A 19,314-nucleotide genomic window follows, 5' to 3' on the forward strand; every position below is an offset into this window, starting at 1 on the left:
GCTGGCTCACCCAGGTGAGGTGGGATTCCTGACAGTGGTGGGAGCAGCCAGAGCCGAGAAAATCTCTCCCTGTGGTACTCACAGATGTTGTGCCAGCTGGGCTGTTGCCTCAGAGCAGGCGCTGGCTCCCAGAGCGCAGCCCTCACAAGCGTGCGTGGCTTGGGGTGGGTGTGTTGTGAGCCCTTGTGCTAGTAGTCTGGCAGCAATAGGATTTTGCCTAAATGCTTAGGAGGAAAGATTAAAAACTTAGAAAATCATAGGATAAAATAAATTCATGGGATCTCGAATTTGTGACAAACTGTAATTTATTTTTTTCTTCACGTAATTCATTGATCATCAGTCTTGAAGAACATGAGTATATTCAATTTATTATAAGAAAAGTTAGTAATCCTTGTCCCCAGGGAGTGAGATCATCAGATGAAGGTTCACTTCGTTTCAATGTCCTACATCCTCTTGTTAGACCTTGAAGTTGGCAACGCAAGAAAACAGGAACTCCACCCTGGCTGCCTGAATTGTCGTGCTCTACAGCTAGCTCCTGACCATCTGCCTTTGCTTCCTGTTATGACAGAGTTTTTGAACTTTCTGAGGTGTATGAAAAGTCATTATTTTACCCTTCACTGCTAAGTAGGTGGTGTGAAAGTGTCGGCTTAAAACATGCTGCACATTCCTGTATGTAAAGCCTTTCTGATTGAGTAACATTTACTTTGTTTATTGGGTTGATTTGAGGGGTTTTATACATATTTTTGCAGGTTTATTAGTTTCTCTGGATCAGCCAACCCTTAGCATCCAAAAAGATGTCCTCACAATAACTGCGAATAACACTCTAAATATTACTTGCAGGTAAGGGCACATCTGTCCAGCATGATTTTGGTGGGGGTAATGCATGCAGTGAGTTTTTTGTACAGAATCGCAGGAGATTCAGGCTCTTTTCTGTCATTGCTCCTGTTTCTCCCCAATCTCTTTGTGCCCCCCACCTCACTTCTCCCTGATGGGCTTTAAAAGCTATCTTAGAGGGGTTCAGCGAGGAAGAGCTGTGGAGTGCAGGGTGGCTGGGAAGGGGAAGCGTCACCTGGGTCCTCATGGAGCCTACTGGTGGGCTGTGCTCTTGACAGTCTCTTTCAGGTTCTGTGTCACTTAACAGCTTCCTTATAAGTACTAACTATTAGTAAATTTAGGTGAGTTCTTCCTACATGGTGTGATGCTCGGTGTGACAGGATGATGTGTGTTCCTTTCAAAAGCTGTAGAGGGTCTGAGGGTCACCACCTTGGCATTGGTATGGACACTTGTCACATGCTCACACTCACATTTGCTTTCCCAGCGGTCAGGGACCACTGGAGTGGTCCTGGCCAAGCAACCAGAGCAGTGTTGAGAAGCGTATCTCTGTGACAGACTGCAGCGATGGGCCCTACTGCAAGAGACTTACTCTCCTCAAAGTCATTGGCAATGACACAGGGGACTACAGGTGCCTTTACAGGGACAAGCAGGCAGCTACTACCATTTATGTCTATGTTCAAGGTAAGCACTTACACAGCTCCTAGGTGGCTCTTCCCCTAGCCTCTAGAGACAAAAGGGACATGAAATATTTCAAAATGGTTTTGACAGTAAAATTTATTAGCCCTAGAGTTTTTGGTTCTGTGAAACTGTTAATTTTCTTGTTTTCATCTTGAGTGATTTCATGCCAATATGCTAGTTGCCATCATTAGGGAAGCCTTTGCACCTGTAATTTTGCACTGACCTGCTGCATGCAGTAATTGGTCTCTTCTCCTCCACCCAGAACTTGATGTACGTGTCTCTGCTGTGCTCTGAGCCTGTCCTCACGAATGCAGAGCTATTACTGATCTCAGCAGGAGTTTTGTACAAGGGAGGATTACAGAGATTGGATATTTATTAAAAATGGAAGATCTGATCCCGTGTACAGTTTGTACTATCTGATAACATTAAAAAAAACCCCAAAACTCAACCCCAAAACATAAACTTCCATACATTTGCCAACGGTGATGGCAAAACTCAGGCTGTTGGTTGTGTTGGCAGCAACGCAGCTGAGTGTCATGGACACTGCAAAGCCTCCAGTTACATGCCCAGCATAAGCAAGCACATTCATTGAGGCATCTGCTCTTTTGCACTGATGCCTTCATACTAATTTTGTTATGCACCTTCTTTCCTTTTTATTGTCAATTTATAGTTATCACTTTGAAAAAATAAGATATTATTAGGTACATGGGTTAGCTTGTTTTATAAGGTCATGAACTTATTTTTTTTGTCTCACTTTGAAAAGGATGCTGCCATTGGAAGCGCCAATGTAGCATGTCGCTACTTTTGACTGATATTTCCTGTAATACTTATGCAAGGAAAGTCACACTAGGGTAAATCAGATTTTTGTCGGCACAAAGACTGCCATGGGAGGAAGCTATTCTCCAAAGTGCACACTACTGCTGATAACTGTTTTGAGAATAATGGTATTGTAAAGCTGGGTTGGGGTCTGTCAAAATATCTACCCTCTATTTAGTCTCATCGTTTCAATGTTTTACCACATAAGAAAGAATAAAACTGATTTGAGAAGAAACAGGGAAAGAACAAAATTGGAAATGTTTCCTCCATAATCGCGTGCTAATTAACATCCTTTTACTAACTGAATATTCTTCTAGATTACAGATCTCCATTTGTGACTTCAGTTAGTGATCAGCTTGGCATTGTATACATCACTAAGAATAAAACCGTGGTAGTGCCATGCCTTGGAACCATATCAAATCTCAATGTATCTCTACATGCGGTAAGGGAAGAGCCCACTACTATATTAAGAGTTACTTGAGATCACTGTGACATAAATACCGTACCTGAAATACAGATAAATTTCTTAAAAACTTCCTTCCATCTTTGGGAATTTTGCAGCCTGTGATTACAAGGTGAATGCTGTAAATGTACTGCTCATCCACGATCCTGCACTCTCAAAGTGTGGAGGGGTTGCCTGTGAAAGGGAGTTTGCCCGAGTTAGGATGTCAAAACTGGGACCATGTGGTTATGGAAAACGTTGGACTTGAAAATTCAGGGTTGTTTGATTTTTGAAATCTGACTATGTATTTTATCAATATTTCAAACAGAAATATCCAGAAAAGATATTTGTTCCTGATGGGAAGTCAATTTCGTGGAATAACAAGAAAGGCTTCACTATACCCAGTCATTTAATCAACTACGCGGGCATGGTCTTCTGTGAAACTAAAATAGATGATGAAAGCTACCAGTCTGTGATATACATAGTTGCAGTTGTAGGTAAGCCAAAGGTGTTTTTTTGTTTGTTTGTTTGTGTTTTTTTTTTTTTTTCTCAATGGCTGGTTTTATTTTGCTCACTACAACATACTGAACCAATTACATTTGGTTGGACTCTACGTTATTCAATACTGACAATGCAGCTAATGCAAAATAGATGTTGTGATATATATTACTTTTCTTTTAAATGCCATGTATTGTGCTCTTTCTGGTTCATCACTGGGATAAGTGCTTCTATTTTTAGTTTTTTACACAGATGCCAGGGATTTTTTTTCTTTTCCTGACAACACAAGTCTTTTTCCTAAAATCACTCTTTTCTGTACTTTATGCACTTATGCAGGATGCAACTCATAGTTGAAGAGAACTAGAGGCAGGCATCCATCAGCAGCAGATGGAAAGGAATTACTCTGAGGGGGTACCAAGGGAATGGGGAATGTGAAGTTCATGCTAGGAGCTAGGTTGTCTTGTCTCCTTCAGACCTATGTCCTTACTCTCACAGGGATTTATGCTCTTCTAGTTTGTTTTGTAGCTGTTTATCAAAACCTAGAAATAACACCATGATTTTGTGGAGGCTCAAGCCTGAGGTGAAACTGCAGCTATTTCTCCTTTGGCTGAGGACACAGTGGCCACTTCAAGTGGGCAGATGGCACCAAGGCAGTCTTCTTGTCTTGCTTGGCAGGAAGACATAGCAGCCCTCCGCCCTTTACTCTGCACAGCAGGCTCTTGCTTCTCCATCAAACTCATGAACCCTCACTCTGATTTGGACCAAATTCGGAATATCTGCAGAATTTCTGCATTCAGAATATTCCAGCTTGGAATGTTTTAAATATTTTATTGCTCAAAATATTTGATAATGTCAATATTTGGATAATATTGCCAATGTCAGACTGTTATTTTTAATAAAATTCTCACTTACTGCTGGGGAGGAGGATACATCTTCTTTAGTTTTAGGTCTCACAAGGATAAGAAGGTGTCCAAGGTAGAGGAACTGTGTGGATCACTGTCTCCTGCCTGCTCCCACTGCTGGGGGTCTCTGATCAAGTGTGTACATCCTGCTATGCCACTGTCTGATGGGACTCTCAGATGGGAAGTGCTCAGGGCACCCACATCCCTTCTCTCCATGCTCCTTTGTACACATCGTGTTGCACTGGGGCACCAGGGGCTTCAGTAGGAGGAGCAGCTCAGGTTTCAGTAGGAGTTCTGATGGATTTGCTTGGGAAATTTGGTGCTGAGTACTGTAAAGAAACCTCTTCTTACCACCATATTTTGGATGTGCCTTTTTCTTCCTCTAGGATACCGAATTTATGACCTGACAATGAACCCACACCAGCAAGTAGAGCTGGCAGTGGGAGAAAAACTTGTTCTCAATTGCACCGTAAGGACAGAACTGAATGTGGGAATTGATTTTAAATGGGACTACCCTTCCATCAAGGTAAATCCATAATACCTTAAAGCTGCCAACATCACAACAAAATTTGATTTAGGTATAATGTCACTCCCCCCTTTATGATGTTGACAAAGCAGATGATAATGCACAAAGAAATAGCGAGTATATACACGAGTGCACAGGGTGACGGGAGGGATAACAATAAAATTCCCAAACGCTTCTGTCTTTTATCAATTACAGGAAAAACGTGCCACAATAAGGGATTTAAAAACCACTGCAGGAGAAGTAAAGAAGTTTGTAAGCACTCTTACCATCGACAGCGTGTCCTTAAGTGACAAAGGTCGATACACTTGTGCAGCATCCAGCGGTCGTATGAACATGAAAAACAGCAGTTACTTCATTATCCATGGTATGACATCTTCCACTTAAGTTGTGTTGGTTGCTTCAGGTTTGGGACAGATTACTGGAATGTAGAAGGCATCTCAACAATAAGTCAAATGACAGAAATTAACCAAACTGCAGCAACACTACTTCGCTTACACTCACTATAGGATTATTTTTATACCACACACTTAGGTAATTGTAAGATTGTAAAGAATGGTGTATGTGACTGAAAGCTGCAAAATCCCAGAGGAAAATGAGCAGTAAAATAAACTGAGGCAAGCCTCTGGTCTTCTTCTGTTTTGACCTCCTTGAGGTCCTGTAAAGCTGAATTTGTGCAGATGACTTTGTATAAGGGCTGCCTGTTCTCGCTCCAAGTGAATTTAGACTAGGTTGTGGTGACTCTGTAGGACAAGAGTCAGGTTGATCATGAGTAAAGCTAGGAAAATAAAAATTTCATCTTTTATATTATGATTAGATGAATCAAATGGAGTTTTGGTTGTACGGACATCATGCAAAGGAAACAACTTTGGCTAAGTGCATAGATAAGTACGAGGCCACATCCTATAGCCTTCTCTCAAGCCCCTCTTGGGCACAGCCCCCATGGCTCCACTGGCTTACTGCTACAAATGAACTGCCAGCATGAGAATGGCCCATTTTTAGTCACTGAGTCACACAAAAGAATTTTTATTTTGAAGGAGACTGCTTTTCCTGAGGTCTGAATTCAGGGGTAAGAATATTAATGGCTTTTTTTTTTTTGACATTCAAACTTATTATATGGCACAGTGATTCAAGATAGACTTAATTTTCTCCTGTTTTTTTTTTTTTCTGTTTCTCTTGAGGAACCAAAACAAGCTCATGTGCTACAGTGAGTGTGCCAGATATTAAGTCTATACCATCCTAAATCTTAGTCAAAAAGCTAGTTGCTATCTTAGTCTGAATGCAAGTTTAAAACTTATGGCAAGTAATGTAAATAATTTCAGGGTATTCCATAACTACAGTGGTTCAAATATTTACTTGAGAAGAGGCTGAAAGTATCTAACTTTATCAAATTTTAGTTTTGAATGCTGTTATTTCCTGGAATGTGTAGATTGAGCCAATTTTATGATATGTGTGTGTGTGTATATGAATACATATATATAAATACATATATGTATGTATATACAGGTCTGATACTATATCTGACAGTTGTCACATCATCCTGAGAGCTGAGTCTTGTCTCTTCTTTCCAGAGCTCCTTGGTGGAGGAACTGGTCTGTTCCTCTGTGTGAGGGAGAGGACTGGGTTTTTATGGTGGGTCCATCTCTCCAGAGCCAAGTTTGGAGCCAGCTGTGCTTTACCAGTGTCATCTGGTCACTGGCCCCCTGTTTGTCATCTGCTGTTGAGTGCTAACCCAAATAAATGCTTTTGTCTATGTGGAAAGCGCATTTAGTTTAGATTTTTTTTTTTTTTTTTAGAAAGTCCTTTTATTCATCTGGAGAGAATGGAGAATGTGGTTGAGACAAGGCTAGGTGATACAGTCAAAATACCCATCAAGTTTAAGGGATATCCTCCACCAGAGGCAAAATGGTAAGAACAAGGACATAATGTGTTGGAAAAACTGAGCTATTCTGAGTCAAGGTAAATCTCCAAAGTATTCAAAGCACTCTATATTTTCTTCAGGTATAAAAATGGAAAAGCCATCGATGCAAATCATACAGTTAAACTGGGCTACACATTAGTGATCACTGAAGCAACAGAGAAGGATGCTGGGAATTACACTGTCGTCCTTACAAACCCTACTAACAAGATCCAAAAGAGACACATGTTTACTCTGCTTGTGAATGGTAAGTGGCATACCAAAGGGGTACCTTTCTTTCCTGTATGTATGTGGTGTATCACCATCCTTAGGATTAAATTCATCCCAGAGCTATGAAGATCTAAGTGGGGGTGGTGGCTGGGAGGAGAGCACTTGAACCTCAGCTTTAGGAGGGCAGAGGTGGCCCGTCTCTCCTGGCTCCAGGATGTGGTGGTCAAGAGGCTACGGGCTCCTGGTGGTGGTTTTGTGATGATACTGTATGTGTGGGCTTTTTTTTGGTTTGTTTTTCTGTATATTATTTCTTTGCCTCTGCATCCTGCTCTTTTCCTGCCCTCCTTACTGGTCATGCTGCTGGAGACCTCCCCCACCCCACTTCATCCTGGCCCTGTCCTGCCTCGCCCATCCTTCCTGCCCCACGCAGCCTGGCCCTCCTCTTCTTCCCTGCCCTGCGCGACCCTTCTCCTCGTCCTCCTCCTCTCTGCTCCCCAGGAAACAACTTAGCCTGAATGCTTTGAAGACAGCAGGTCTTGGATAGGGCAGCGAGGCTACCTGCAGTGGGATCAGGGCTGGGGAATAATATGCATTCAATGGTTGGGCGTGGTGGTGGGAGTCTGAGGCCTGCATTTTAAAGCAGGGGGTAATGACACAAAATTTTATAGGAGATCCTTGAGGACCTGATCCTCAAGATGTTGGGCAGGTTTACCTCTTCCCAACATGCCCTTGGAGATGCTCTGCATTGCATTTGGATGTGGGGCACGGCACACATTCGTTGCTGTGGGTCTAACACGTGCATGTGGTGGCACCTGGTGCCACTGGGGAGCCCGTAGCAAGAGGTGTAACCCGCTGCTCTCCTCCAGTGCCCCCCCAGATCGGCGAGAACGCACTGCTGGCCCCCGTGGACTCCTACAAGTACGGCTCGACGCAGGCGCTCACCTGCACTGTCTACGCTGTCCCACCGCCCACCGCCGTCCTCTGGCACTGGCAGCTGGAGGAGGAGTGCACCTTCAGCCCCCAGTGAGTGCGAAACCCGGGCCGCCCTCCGCGGCTTGCGTCGCTCGGGAAGGGTGTTGGACTTGCCTTTTTTTTTTTGGGTGGATTCCTTGTCCAGACAGGTTACTGAGGACAAACCCGATGACCAATGAGGAAAAGATTGTTGTGCTTAACCAGCAGATTGTTGCAGGCAGGCTCTGCTGGGGTCATTGCTGTCAGCAGGGGCAAGGGGCACTCCCCCACAGCGAGGAGACGGCAGCGCCTGCGTGTTGCCCTTGTGCTTTCGTGAAGCGCATCTTGGTTTGCGTGGGGTTTCAAACACAGCTCTCTGTGTACTCTCCCCTCAGAACTCCCCATGGGCTGCAGGCCCCAAACTCCATCCCAAACAGAGGAAATTTGCTGTTTATGCTAATTGCAGATCCTTGTGCTGTTTTTTCTCTTGCGCTCCAGTGCTGAGCGTGACGGTGCTCTTTATCTGTGTGAAAGTGTATCTTGGAGGAAGTGCACTGATTGATGTTGGGGAATGATAGAGAGAGTGCCTGACTGAGATTCACACAACTTCCCTTATCTGGGCCTGCCATAAGCCCAGATTTCCTTTAAAAAAAAAAAAAAGAAGCCAGGAAAAAAAAAAGCATTCTTCTTTCCTGTTGTTGTTTTTAAAATGATTTCCACTAGTTTCTTCCTTTGGTGCCTGGTTGCTTTCTACACAATGGCTACTGTCCTCAAGAAATTCTTGTGGAGAGTTTGGAGATTTCTATGTCTCTCTGTCTTCCTTTGAACTAAATTAACTTGAATCATCCATTTATGAATGGAGATTTGTTCCCAGAATAGCTGCTTCCCTCCAAGCATCCCAACTGAGCTGACACAGGCAGATTAATGACAAAATTCACCTTTAGGCTTGGGGGTTCCTTATTTTACAGAGCACAAAGGTCTCAGAAGGTTATAGGGTGCAATTTAATAGAAATGTTTCAAGGAATGGACTCTTAACTCCCAGATGCAGACTGTGGCTGGTGATGCATCTGATTTATGGATCAATAAATGCATGTTACAAAAAGACCACAAAACCGCTTTCTCAAGAAGGGTGAATATTCATCTGATCTAATGCATATGTCTCTACTTATATCTCAGGAAAGTTCGCTCAGGAGCCAATCCATATGCATGCAGGAAATGGAAAGTGATTTCAGAGAGAAAGGGTGGGAATCAGGTTGAAATTAAGCAGCGAGTTGCTACTATTGCTGGGAAAACAAAGGTGAGCAGATTTTTCTTTTCTGTTGATTTGGGTTGATTAGCAACCTGTTCATCAGTCATGTATCTGGAAATATATCACTAGAGATGAGGCTCTTTTCACCTTTCATTAAACTTGGGGTCTAGTCTCAGCTTGTTGTGCAAGCTCCTGCTGGAGCCAATAGGCACAGGCACACACTTTCAAGTCCTTCCGACACTGACCCAAAGTGAGTCTCCACTGAGGAACATAACTTAGATTTCAGTGCGTATCTTTTAACAGTTCAAAGTTAGGTGAGTTAATCTTGCCAATTAACTATAGTAAGGAGAAGCTGAAGAGACTGAAGAGCAGAAAATAGTTATGGATGCAACACTGATTAACATATACACCAAAGTCTGCCTCCTGACAGGCTGCTTTGTCTTGTTTTCTTTTGTCTGATTATTACACACTTAAGGAAAAAAAAAAAAATTAAACCTCAGGAGGGGACAGTGCTCCTGAAGTGCCATGGATTTGTGCTTTGGAGGGACTTTTGGTTGTGCTGAGCTGTTGGGGTAGTCAGGCTCATGATATGGTCTGATATTGCTTGATTTTCTTTTGCAGACTGTGAGCACCCTTGTGATTCAAGCAGCAAATGTATCTGCTTTGTATAGATGTATGGCTACGAACAGAGCTGGGTCAAGTGAGAGAGTTATCTCCTTTCATGTGACCAGTAAGTATACCCTGTTGAGCACAGCCATATTAAATCAATGTTATTTCATCTCTTTCACTGGTGGTAGGCACTTCAACACTGTTGTCTGATTCCTGGCCTTTATAAAAACCTTTAATCCCTTAGGATTTTAGGTTTACCTAAAATTTTCCTAAGGAAGCCTTTAAAGTCACCACCTAACTTCAGCCAAGTGATTAGTTCTGCTGGCATCAGTCGGAGCAGTGGTCCCTTGAAAATGACACAGATGGGCACTGTTGTCCCAAGAGAGATTGCTGTTGGGCTTTTGCATTCACTTAAAAGAACTACAGAGAAATTATGGTAGTGTCACAGAATGAGTAAAAATTACTGTAAAAGCTGGAACTAAGATTTTTGAAAATGGTGGCAAACAACCTCTGTCTTCTGGAAAATTAGTCCCCATATTCACATGCTGAAAAATTATTTAAATCCAAGTCTAAAAATTATCTGTAAGAAAATGCTAAGAATCTTCTTAGGTTGCTGTAAGCTTCTATGGGAAGAGGAGCTGTGTTCATGCCACAGCCCTCCCTTTGATCCGTTTTAAATGTATTACTTTTAATGAGTTCCTACTCCTTAGATGATTGATTGGCTGGGTTTTTTCAGGGCTTTTTTTCTGTTATTTACAACTGGGTGAGGATAAGGCTGTATTTGTAAAAAGGCTCCTCCAAGTTAGCGTTGTCAACAAAATGTGCAACGTAATAGGAATTTCTTTTACTTTTTAACTTGCAGGGGGTCTTGAAATTAATCTCCAGCCTCGGAATCAACTCACAGAGAAGGATAACATGTCCTTGCAATGCACAGCAGACAAATTAACCTTTGAGAAGCTGTCCTGGTACAAACTTAGTACTCACACTTCACAGGCTCCCTTTGGAGGGCTGCCCATGCCCGTTTGCAAGAACCTCAATGCTCTCCAGAAGCTGAATGCGACAGTTTCAAATACCAATGGTGAAAATGTCACCTTAGAGCTCATCCTCCGTAACATCTCCCTCCAGGATGGAGGGGACTACGTTTGCATTGCTCAGGACAAAAAGGCCAAAACACAGCACTGCCTGGTGAAGCATCTCACTGTTCAAGGTACAGATCTCTTACTGTGAACCAAAATGAATGACTGTGTATGAAAATAACCACAGTAGTGTTAGTTTTTGGTATCTTCAGGCCTTGTGTGTTTTGGCTTAGTGTTGCAGTCAGTTTGTTAAATACATTTAGATCATTTGTTGTACCATGCAGATCTGGGGCATGCTGGAGCAGCAGGGACTTACTATTTCGTCAGTACCAGTGAGGAAATGCTGACCAAGCCACTGTGCTGTGCAGGGAGATGAGTCTGGCTTTTGCACAAATAATGGCTTGTGTTTAGCTCAGTAACTTCTCAGTTTTACTTTTCAAAACATGTTTTTTCCCTCTAGCTGTATATGCAAGTGTGTATTCATATTGTTTGTGCTACTGCTTTGTGCCACTGACTCTTGAGTTTGAAGTAGTGGCTATAATTCAAAACTGTCATGGGGTGATGCTGTTACTCAGGTGCAAGCAATGCACGCTGATAATCGATCAGCTCTTCACAGAAATAGTGATGGCTTTGCTTTGGGAGCTAGATGTCTAGGCTGAGTAGGCAGATTCAGGAAAATACCTATGCATGTTCATGAGCTGTCCTGAATGGACAGTAATTTTGCTGTATTTTCAAACCAACAGAGCCCATGGCACCCACACTCATAGGGAATCTGGAAAATCAAACAACAAACATTGGTGAAACCATAGAAGTGTCATGCACAGCAAATGGCATTCCTCCTCCAAACATCATGTGGTTTAAAAATAATGAAACCCTTTTCGAAGATTCAGGTGAGGATTGCTCCTGCGCTATGAATTTTCTATCACTTAAGGGCTTTCTTCCATGGGACTCACTGCTGATTTTCACCAGGGAAAGTTTAATTTTAAATTTTTAACACAAAGCGGTGTAGAAGTAGCAGAACCAAGGATCACTGTTTTTTCCAGGTATCGTTTTGAAAGATGGAAACAAAACACTAACCATACGCCGAGTGAGGAAGGAAGATGGAGGGCTATACACCTGCCTTGCCTGCAATGTCCTCGGATGCAAAAAAGCAGTGGCTTTTTTTTCAGTGGAAGGTTAGTGTCAGCTTCTTTTGAGATTATGCATGAAATCTCTAAAATAATCAAAAGGAAAATCTACTGTCTATCCTGATGAGGGTTCTGAAAACACACCCTGAGATTTGCAGAAAGTCCTGACCATTTGTATCAAGCTCAAACTGGGCTGTCATAACCACTGCAATCCCAGCTGTTGAGGATGGTGCTTTCTTCTCCACAAGAAAAACTAAAACTAAACTGTTGTTTAGTGCTTTGTAAAAAGAGCTCCATCTATTTACTTGTGGTTGCAAAGAAAACTCTGCTGGTCTACATTATATGCAAACCTCTACAACAGAGCCTACCTGAACCTGCAGATATCCTGGGGCATCTCTGTTGTCTTGGCAACGTAATGGTTATACTGTATTTTTTAACAGTTTTAACTTTTTACACTATGTCATTGTCAGGGCACCTAAGAAAAGCGGAGTGAAGACTTTGTGCAGTCTATTGTGATTGCTGTCCCCTTTCAGTGATAGGAACGGGTAGTGGTTTTGGGTTAGGGGTCTCCAGCCTTAGTCCACCAAGGTCTGAAAGTAACGTTGTGACACCCATCTCTCACTTGTTCTAGTCCTATTGTGGCGCACCAAAATGCAATTTGCAATGATAAACAACAAAACCTAACAAGAGTCTGCAGTCTGAGTAGCTGGAACCATGATGGACTTTCCACTAAGAGCTGCAATGAGAAGCCTTGAACTTAAAGCTTCTTGACTACGTTTGCAAAATTCAATCATAAACCTTCACAAACCTCTGTCTTACACATCAGGGTAATTGTCTGATTGGTTCCATTATGGTCATTAAAGCAGTATCCTGTTATTCTTACAGGTCCCTTTAGGAAATTAAGATGTTGGGCAATATGTTTACATGGGATAGGAATTATCTGCAGCTGACATCAATGTAGATTTCAGCTGATGTGGTAAATATGACTGGGGCAGTCTGTAAAAGTTGAAAATCTGTATACACAGATAAGACATACAATATAGGACATAACTATCTCTCTCCAAGAGATTTCTAGTGCAGCTCATTGGGATCATGCGATGAAGTGTGTTGCTGTGAGCAAAATCTGCACGGTGCAAGGGGTGAAATAGAGGAGCATGATGGGCTGAATGGGAGCTGCAGAAGAGAGCTATTCCTGCACATCAGTAGATGTTCAAGTGGTATATACTGGAGACAATTTTACTGGAAAAGGGATGTTGTAAATAAGACCTTGTTTTTATGTGTTCTTCTAGAACCACATTTTTTCATGCCCCAGCTGAAGCTTGTAAAGAGACAAGAGAAAGATTGTTCTCTAGGTCCTTCTCACAGCTATATGATGGGATCTTTTTTCAGTTTCTGGAGAGTCATTTGTTTTGAGCATTCTAAAACAATGTTTTATTTTTAAAATGTGAGATTTTACTTTTTTTTAATATTTGCCAAAGTTGCAGATACTGTCCTTGGAAGAAAGCTGATGCTAAGAAATTGTGTGTAAGCACAATTGTGTTGTGGTGTGTAAACAGCGTGAAACTAGACATAATATTCTAACACAAAACCCCAAAGCTTTTTGTTTTGTTTTGCTTTCGTTTTCTTGCTCCGTGTTGCACTTTTAAAACGAACCTTCAGAACAAGGACCTCCATTCTCTGCGTTAATGAATGAACAAAACCAATACGCTTCCAGCTATCACTCAGATACTCATTTACTTCTTCCCAGGCGCTGAAGAGAAAACAAATCTGGAGCTCATTATCCTCGTTGGCACTGCAGTCATTGCCATGTTCTTCTGGTTGCTTCTTGTAATCATCCTCCGGACCGTTAAGCGGGTAATGAATAATTTCTCATACCGTCCTATCAGCCCTGGTCTTGCATGACAAATGAGAGCTGACTTGAGGCCTTTTGTGTTGTTTCTTGCCATTGTTCTTAAATCAACAGACACATTTTTTCACTCCATGCCATAACATTCTTGCCTGGAACTGGGGGCACTGAAATTTGTTTTTAATTGGACAGACCCTTGCAAGAAAAAAAAAAAAAAAAAGTGTTTCATCTGTTTGGTTTTTTTAATTAAAAAAAAGTGCAAGTAATTAACAGTGATGGCACTCACAATGACATGGTGCAGGGAAACGGTAGCCTGGCATTTCTGGGAACTAGTGAAACACTACATAGTGAGAAAATGGCACTTTGCCTGCACATCACCAGCAAAATATCTGTGCAACTACAACTAATACCATTTTCCAGGCCAGTGGAGGGGACATGAAGACTGGCTACTTGTCAATCATCATGGATCCTGATGAAGTCCCTATAGATGAGCACTGCGAACGGCTGCCGTATGATGCCAGCAAGTGGGAGTTTCCCAGAGACCGGCTAAAGCTAGGTGTGTCTTCACTGCACAGGCCACTCACTCAGCCCTGGCCTGGGGGGTCTTTCAGGTCCTGGCTTGCTGTGGGGCTGCCTTGATGCAGGACTCCCAGGTGGGCTCTGTGGTCCCATGGGATATAATGCATCCTGTCCCTACTATCAACCCTCTGTTAGTTCCTGGTACAGAAACTCAATTTAGAGTTGCTGTTTATTCTGCATCTGTTGCTCATCACCCCATGCAAATAAATCAGAGCATATTAATTTTCTCATTTCAAGGTAAACCTCTTGGTCGTGGAGCTTTTGGCCAGGTCATAGAAGCAGATGCATTTGGGATTGACAAAACTGCTACCTGCAAAACAGTGGCTGTCAAAATGCTTAAAGGTAAAAAAAGTGATGACTGAAACTTCTTCTTGAATACACAATATAGGGATAATTGCCAGTGCTATGACTAGTAGATAGAAAAAAAAATCAAAAAGTTTGTACCAATAGTGTAGACAAGTTTAGCTTAGCAGTTGGTGTCATGGAGCAGTGATTAGGAAAAGTACAAGCCCTTCCCTCATCGATAACTGGTGCAATGCAGCTGTGGTTTCTTAGCCATTGCTTTAAATACCTACTTGGGTTCAGAATATAAACTTGTTCCTGCAAGCAATTTGCACATGTCCATTTTTGCTCTATGCTGCCTGGTAGGAAGCTTTCTGCAAGTCTCAGACAGTGGCTTAGGCACACTCCAAAATGACTCATAGTTTTGAACAGCTTTCTCCTCACTTTAAATCATATTATAGTGCCTTGCATTTGCCACAGAAAATTTGGAAGCATTGTTGCTGACAAGGATGTAGCTGGGACAGCAAAATGGGGCTGCCAGCAGCTGGGGAGGCTGTAACCTACCCTGTGTTGTACTGGAGGAAGGGTGAGAAAGCTGAGGGGTTTCACTCATTATCATAATAATTAATAATCCACTCATTACAGTGGGATGAGTCTGCAGTAATGACAATAGAAGTTGGAAAGCTGTATTCCTCCAGTGTCCCAGTGCTCAGGCAGCCCACAGAGAGCTGCCTCCTCTGTGCCTTTTTCCCCACTGCTACAGCTCTTTCCTCTTCCCCTTCTATTCAGGCTGAGGACCCTAGCCATGTCTCCAGGCTTTTGATGAGGCTGCAGGGTCAGACCTGTTTGGTCCTGCCCCTAACTCCCCCAGCCTGTGGTCCCATTAAACCCTTAGTGTGGCCCCCAATGATAGCTACGGGACTCTTTCTAGCTTTTCTTCGCTGGGAGGGTCAAATGGCAGACTACAAACTGCTCAAAAGGTCTGTAGGTAAAAAGATGTTTGCTAATCTGGATTGGTTGTTACCCTGTTCTGATGTACTGCCCTTGGCAAACTTTGGAAAACTTTGGAGCAGCAGAGCAAAACTAACCCTGTCGTGCATGTGCCTAGCTTTCATCAGTGGAGCATAGCTGACCCAGGCTACCAACAAACAAAACTTCTCACTAGGTGGGCTGAAAAAATAGAAGAAGAGAGCACAGTGGAGGGTAAATCCTTTCTGTCTGCGATGCTCCTGATCTGTGCTGTTTTACCTCTGCAGAGGGTGCAACCCATAGTGAGCACAGAGCACTTATGTCAGAGCTGAAGATCCTCATTCATATTGGGCATCATCTCAATGTTGTCAATTTACTTGGAGCTTGCACAAAGCCAGGAGGTGAGTAACTTCTTAGTGGGAAGGTGCTAACGAAAGTCTTATTTCTGCCATTTCCACTGCATAGAAAATTGAGTTTCAAAGTCAAGGGTTGGAAAAATAGCCTTTAAAAAAAAAAAAAAATCTGATGAGTGAGTGAGTCCAAAGGTGGAATAAGGGCTCAGAAGCCTTGAGTTCTACATTCAGCTCCATCCCTTAATTGTTCTGTCACTTTGCTTTTCTGTACCTCAGATCCACTTTTATTGTGGATAACCCGCATGTAACAGCTTTTGGGTCTGAGTCTAGTACCAGATTTAACAAGCTGGTCTTGTTCTTGTCACTGCAACGGAGGGAAGTTGTGACTTCCCTCCCTGGCTTTGGATGGGCTGTGGGTGTCTCTATGTGAGTGCAAGAGGGCAGATTGCAATTTGGAGCCCAGCTTTGGGTGGATGGACTGGTTTTGCTTTATAATTGGGGGCAGATGTTTTCTGTAACAAACCCAGCACTGTACACTAATTTGGAAGAAATTCAGTGTAAAGTAACTCAGTAATAATTTTTCAGGGAAGCTGACTTTTTGGCTTACTGTGGGATCAGAATTTAATTTGTAAAGTTCCATGGCAGAAGTGCGGTAGTTGAGGGAAACATAATCCATAAATATTTCTTTCCTTGTTTATTCCATAATAAAACAGAGATGCCTGGTCTCTGAAACCTAGGATGGAAATTTTTCATTGTGGCATGTGCCTCCATAAAGCAATTTGAGTATGAAATACCATGTTTGAACTGTACATTAAAGGCTCTATGTCTGAAACCACGATTTTTGTTATACGTTTTTAGGACTTAAACTGCGTGCACAAAAATGCGTGGATAATAATATGTGTGCTCTATTGCAGATGAGTGGTTAATCACATTGAAGTTCACTCAAATATGTATGTTGCATCCTTACAATGTCAATTAGCATAGGCAGTTATTTGGACTCTAAGTATAAGCACACCACTATACATTTTCACATATGAAATTAGGCTTCAAAAGTATGTGCTTTCTTTTCCATTCTTTTACAGCAGAAAAGGGATAATTTCTGCTTTGATTGGATTTTTAAAAATTATTGTTACTCGTATTTTTAAAAACCTTTAGGTAGTAGAATGCTTTTGGAAATGTATGCATTTCTTGCCACAGATTATGCTGTGAGATAAGGAGGGATCTAAATGGTCTCTCTAAGGAACTGCTTTATGTGTTTTACAGGCCCACTCATGGTGATTGTGGAATATTGCAAGTTCGGAAACCTGTCAGCTTACCTACGGAGCAAGAGGAGTGAATTTGTCCACTACAAGGTAAAGAGTCAAGGTTAACAGTAGAATGTTTGATTTGGTGGTTTTTTTCCACACACAAAGTTGCTGTTTCTAGTGCAGATTGAAATGGCAGTCCTTGGGGACGCTGAGTATCTCTCACTTCTCATGGGAATGAGAGATGGCAAAGACATCAGAGGTCATCTAGTCCTTCCCCTGGCCCCTGCATTGTAGCTATTTTGTTATTGTTAGCTTAAAATGTGCAAAGGAACTGGGCTTCCACTATTTCCCTTGGCAGATTGTTCTACACTTGGCTGTATCTGTCAGGAAGTTTTTTCCGATTATCAGCCTGAATTTTTTCCTTTCTTAGTTAAGGTCCAGACCACCTTAAATTACTGCTCTCCCTGCTTAGTGTATATACCCATCAGGTATCCGTAGGTATCTTCTATCACCTGATTATCCTTTTCACTATTCCCTTGGCTCTTTGCTGAACCAGGATATACATTTGTTTACTGTTAATAATTCTATATAATTGATGTATCTGAGTTTATGTTCAGCTTTTCACCTCCCAAGTCCTTTGCAAAGGGGAGCTCCATCGCATCACCCCCTCTTTGCACTCGAGTTGGAATGGAGGAGGAGGACTTTTTCAAACTAATTTCTGGACATCTCTGAGAGGGGTTCTGATTTCTGGAGAGGATTAGGAGGTTCCATCCTCTCTGAGGCTCAGATTGCTGGAAGAAGAGCATGGTTGTGTGTACCCAGAGCTGAGCATCATTCTTGGGACCCTACCTTTTTTCACCCAACAGCCAAGAGGGGGGTTTCTGGGCTGTGTTCTGCCACACTGGTCAGTGTGGGTCTTCCTGCAGCTGCCATGTTTAGATCAGAGCTTCTTCTAATTGCTTGTCAGTTCTCCAGGGGCTTGTTTTTCTTTATCCTCGGAGTCGTTGTTTACTATTTTGTATTGGCAAAGGCAACTCACTGCATCCTCTTGTGAGGTAAAAAGGATAAACAAATATCTGAGAGGCCTTGAAGGAAGAGGCAGGGTTTCACGAAGGTGCTGACCCTTGCTTACACAAGCAGTGGGGATGGGAATTGGCCATGGAAAAGGCCAGCCCTGCTGGGGGAGGAAAGTCACCAAACTGAAGCAGGAGAAAATGGAAATGTGGTGGAGGAAGCCTGCAGGGCTGGCATTCTCCCAGGAGGTACTCAGTGGCTTAGGGGAAGAGGAAAATCGGATTTTGAGGGCTGCTAGGGTTTTGGCCAAGGTTTTGCAGAAGGGCCTTTGCAGCTGTGGGAGGTAAAGCTGTAGGAGTGTGGAGAAGCTTGAATGTATGAGAGGGGGTTCTGCAGCATCCACACATGATTCATAAGTGGTGGGCACCAGGAAACTGAGAAGGCCAGCTCCTCAGTGTGCTTTATTCCCCAGCATGTGGAGATGTTCCTGGGGGGTGGCCAGGAGGGCGCAGGAGCAGGCTAAAAATGTGCTGTGGAGTGTCAGAGGGTGCTCAAGCTCAACCTCAGGAGGGTTGGGGTTTGCCAGTGCTGTCACCATGCCAGCCTTGTGCCCCAGCTGGAGCTGGCATGGAGCAGAGCGCCGGGTCATGCTAGCACTGGGCTGCCCTCCCTGCCTTCAGTGGGGCCCCTGGCATAGACCATGGGGGGCAACATTGCCTCTCCCAAGGAAGCTTCTGGCATGCTTTCTGCTTCTGATTTCTCCCACTCTCCCCTTGCATTTCTAGACCAAAAGTGCCAGGTTTCGGCAGGGGAAGGAGAACTATGTTGGTGACGTCTCCGCAGACCTGAAGCGGCGGCTGGACAGCATCACCAGCAGCCAGAGCTCAGCAAGCTCTGGCTTTGTGGAGGAGCGGTCCCTCTGCGATGTGGAAGAGGAGGATGGTAGGATATGTCTTCTCTTGGTGCTGTCATTGCTGGGGCCTGGTGAGGAACACTGGGGAATCTGTGATTTCCAAAGCTCCCTCAAAACTGTGTGGGGTGTTTCGTGGATGATAAAAATTCCTGAGCTATGGCTTATCTAGTTCAGCACCCCAAACCCTTCAGCCCAATCCCAGGTAATGTCCTGTCTGAAAAGGGTGCATTTTTATTGGACTGCCTTTTGGAGATCTCCAAACTGGAGAAACATGGGTT

General features: G+C 43.1%; 1 protein-coding gene across 1 annotated transcript; it reads left to right on the forward strand.

Moving 5' to 3' along the window:
* Nucleotides 1-726: 726 nt before the first annotated feature.
* KDR (kinase insert domain receptor (a type III receptor tyrosine kinase)) lies at nucleotides 727-19,065 on the forward strand (the record flags this gene model as incomplete). Its single annotated transcript, XM_008942032.1, has 20 exons — nucleotides 727-840; nucleotides 1,319-1,515; nucleotides 2,646-2,770; nucleotides 3,099-3,267; nucleotides 4,557-4,696; nucleotides 4,892-5,060; nucleotides 6,490-6,601; nucleotides 6,695-6,858; nucleotides 7,688-7,844; nucleotides 8,949-9,069; nucleotides 9,643-9,751; nucleotides 10,493-10,837; nucleotides 11,450-11,596; nucleotides 11,750-11,881; nucleotides 13,581-13,687; nucleotides 14,100-14,235; nucleotides 14,496-14,600; nucleotides 15,797-15,910; nucleotides 17,126-17,214; nucleotides 18,909-19,065. Coding segments are annotated over 20 exons (2,909 nt in total), but the record flags the coding sequence as incomplete, so codon positions are not given.
* Between the last annotated feature and the right edge of the window lie 249 nt (nucleotides 19,066-19,314).

This window comes from Merops nubicus, unplaced genomic scaffold (genome assembly GCF_000691845.1).
Source record: "Merops nubicus isolate BGI_N331 unplaced genomic scaffold, ASM69184v1 scaffold49566, whole genome shotgun sequence".
NCBI lineage: Eukaryota > Metazoa > Chordata > Aves > Coraciiformes > Meropidae > Merops > Merops nubicus.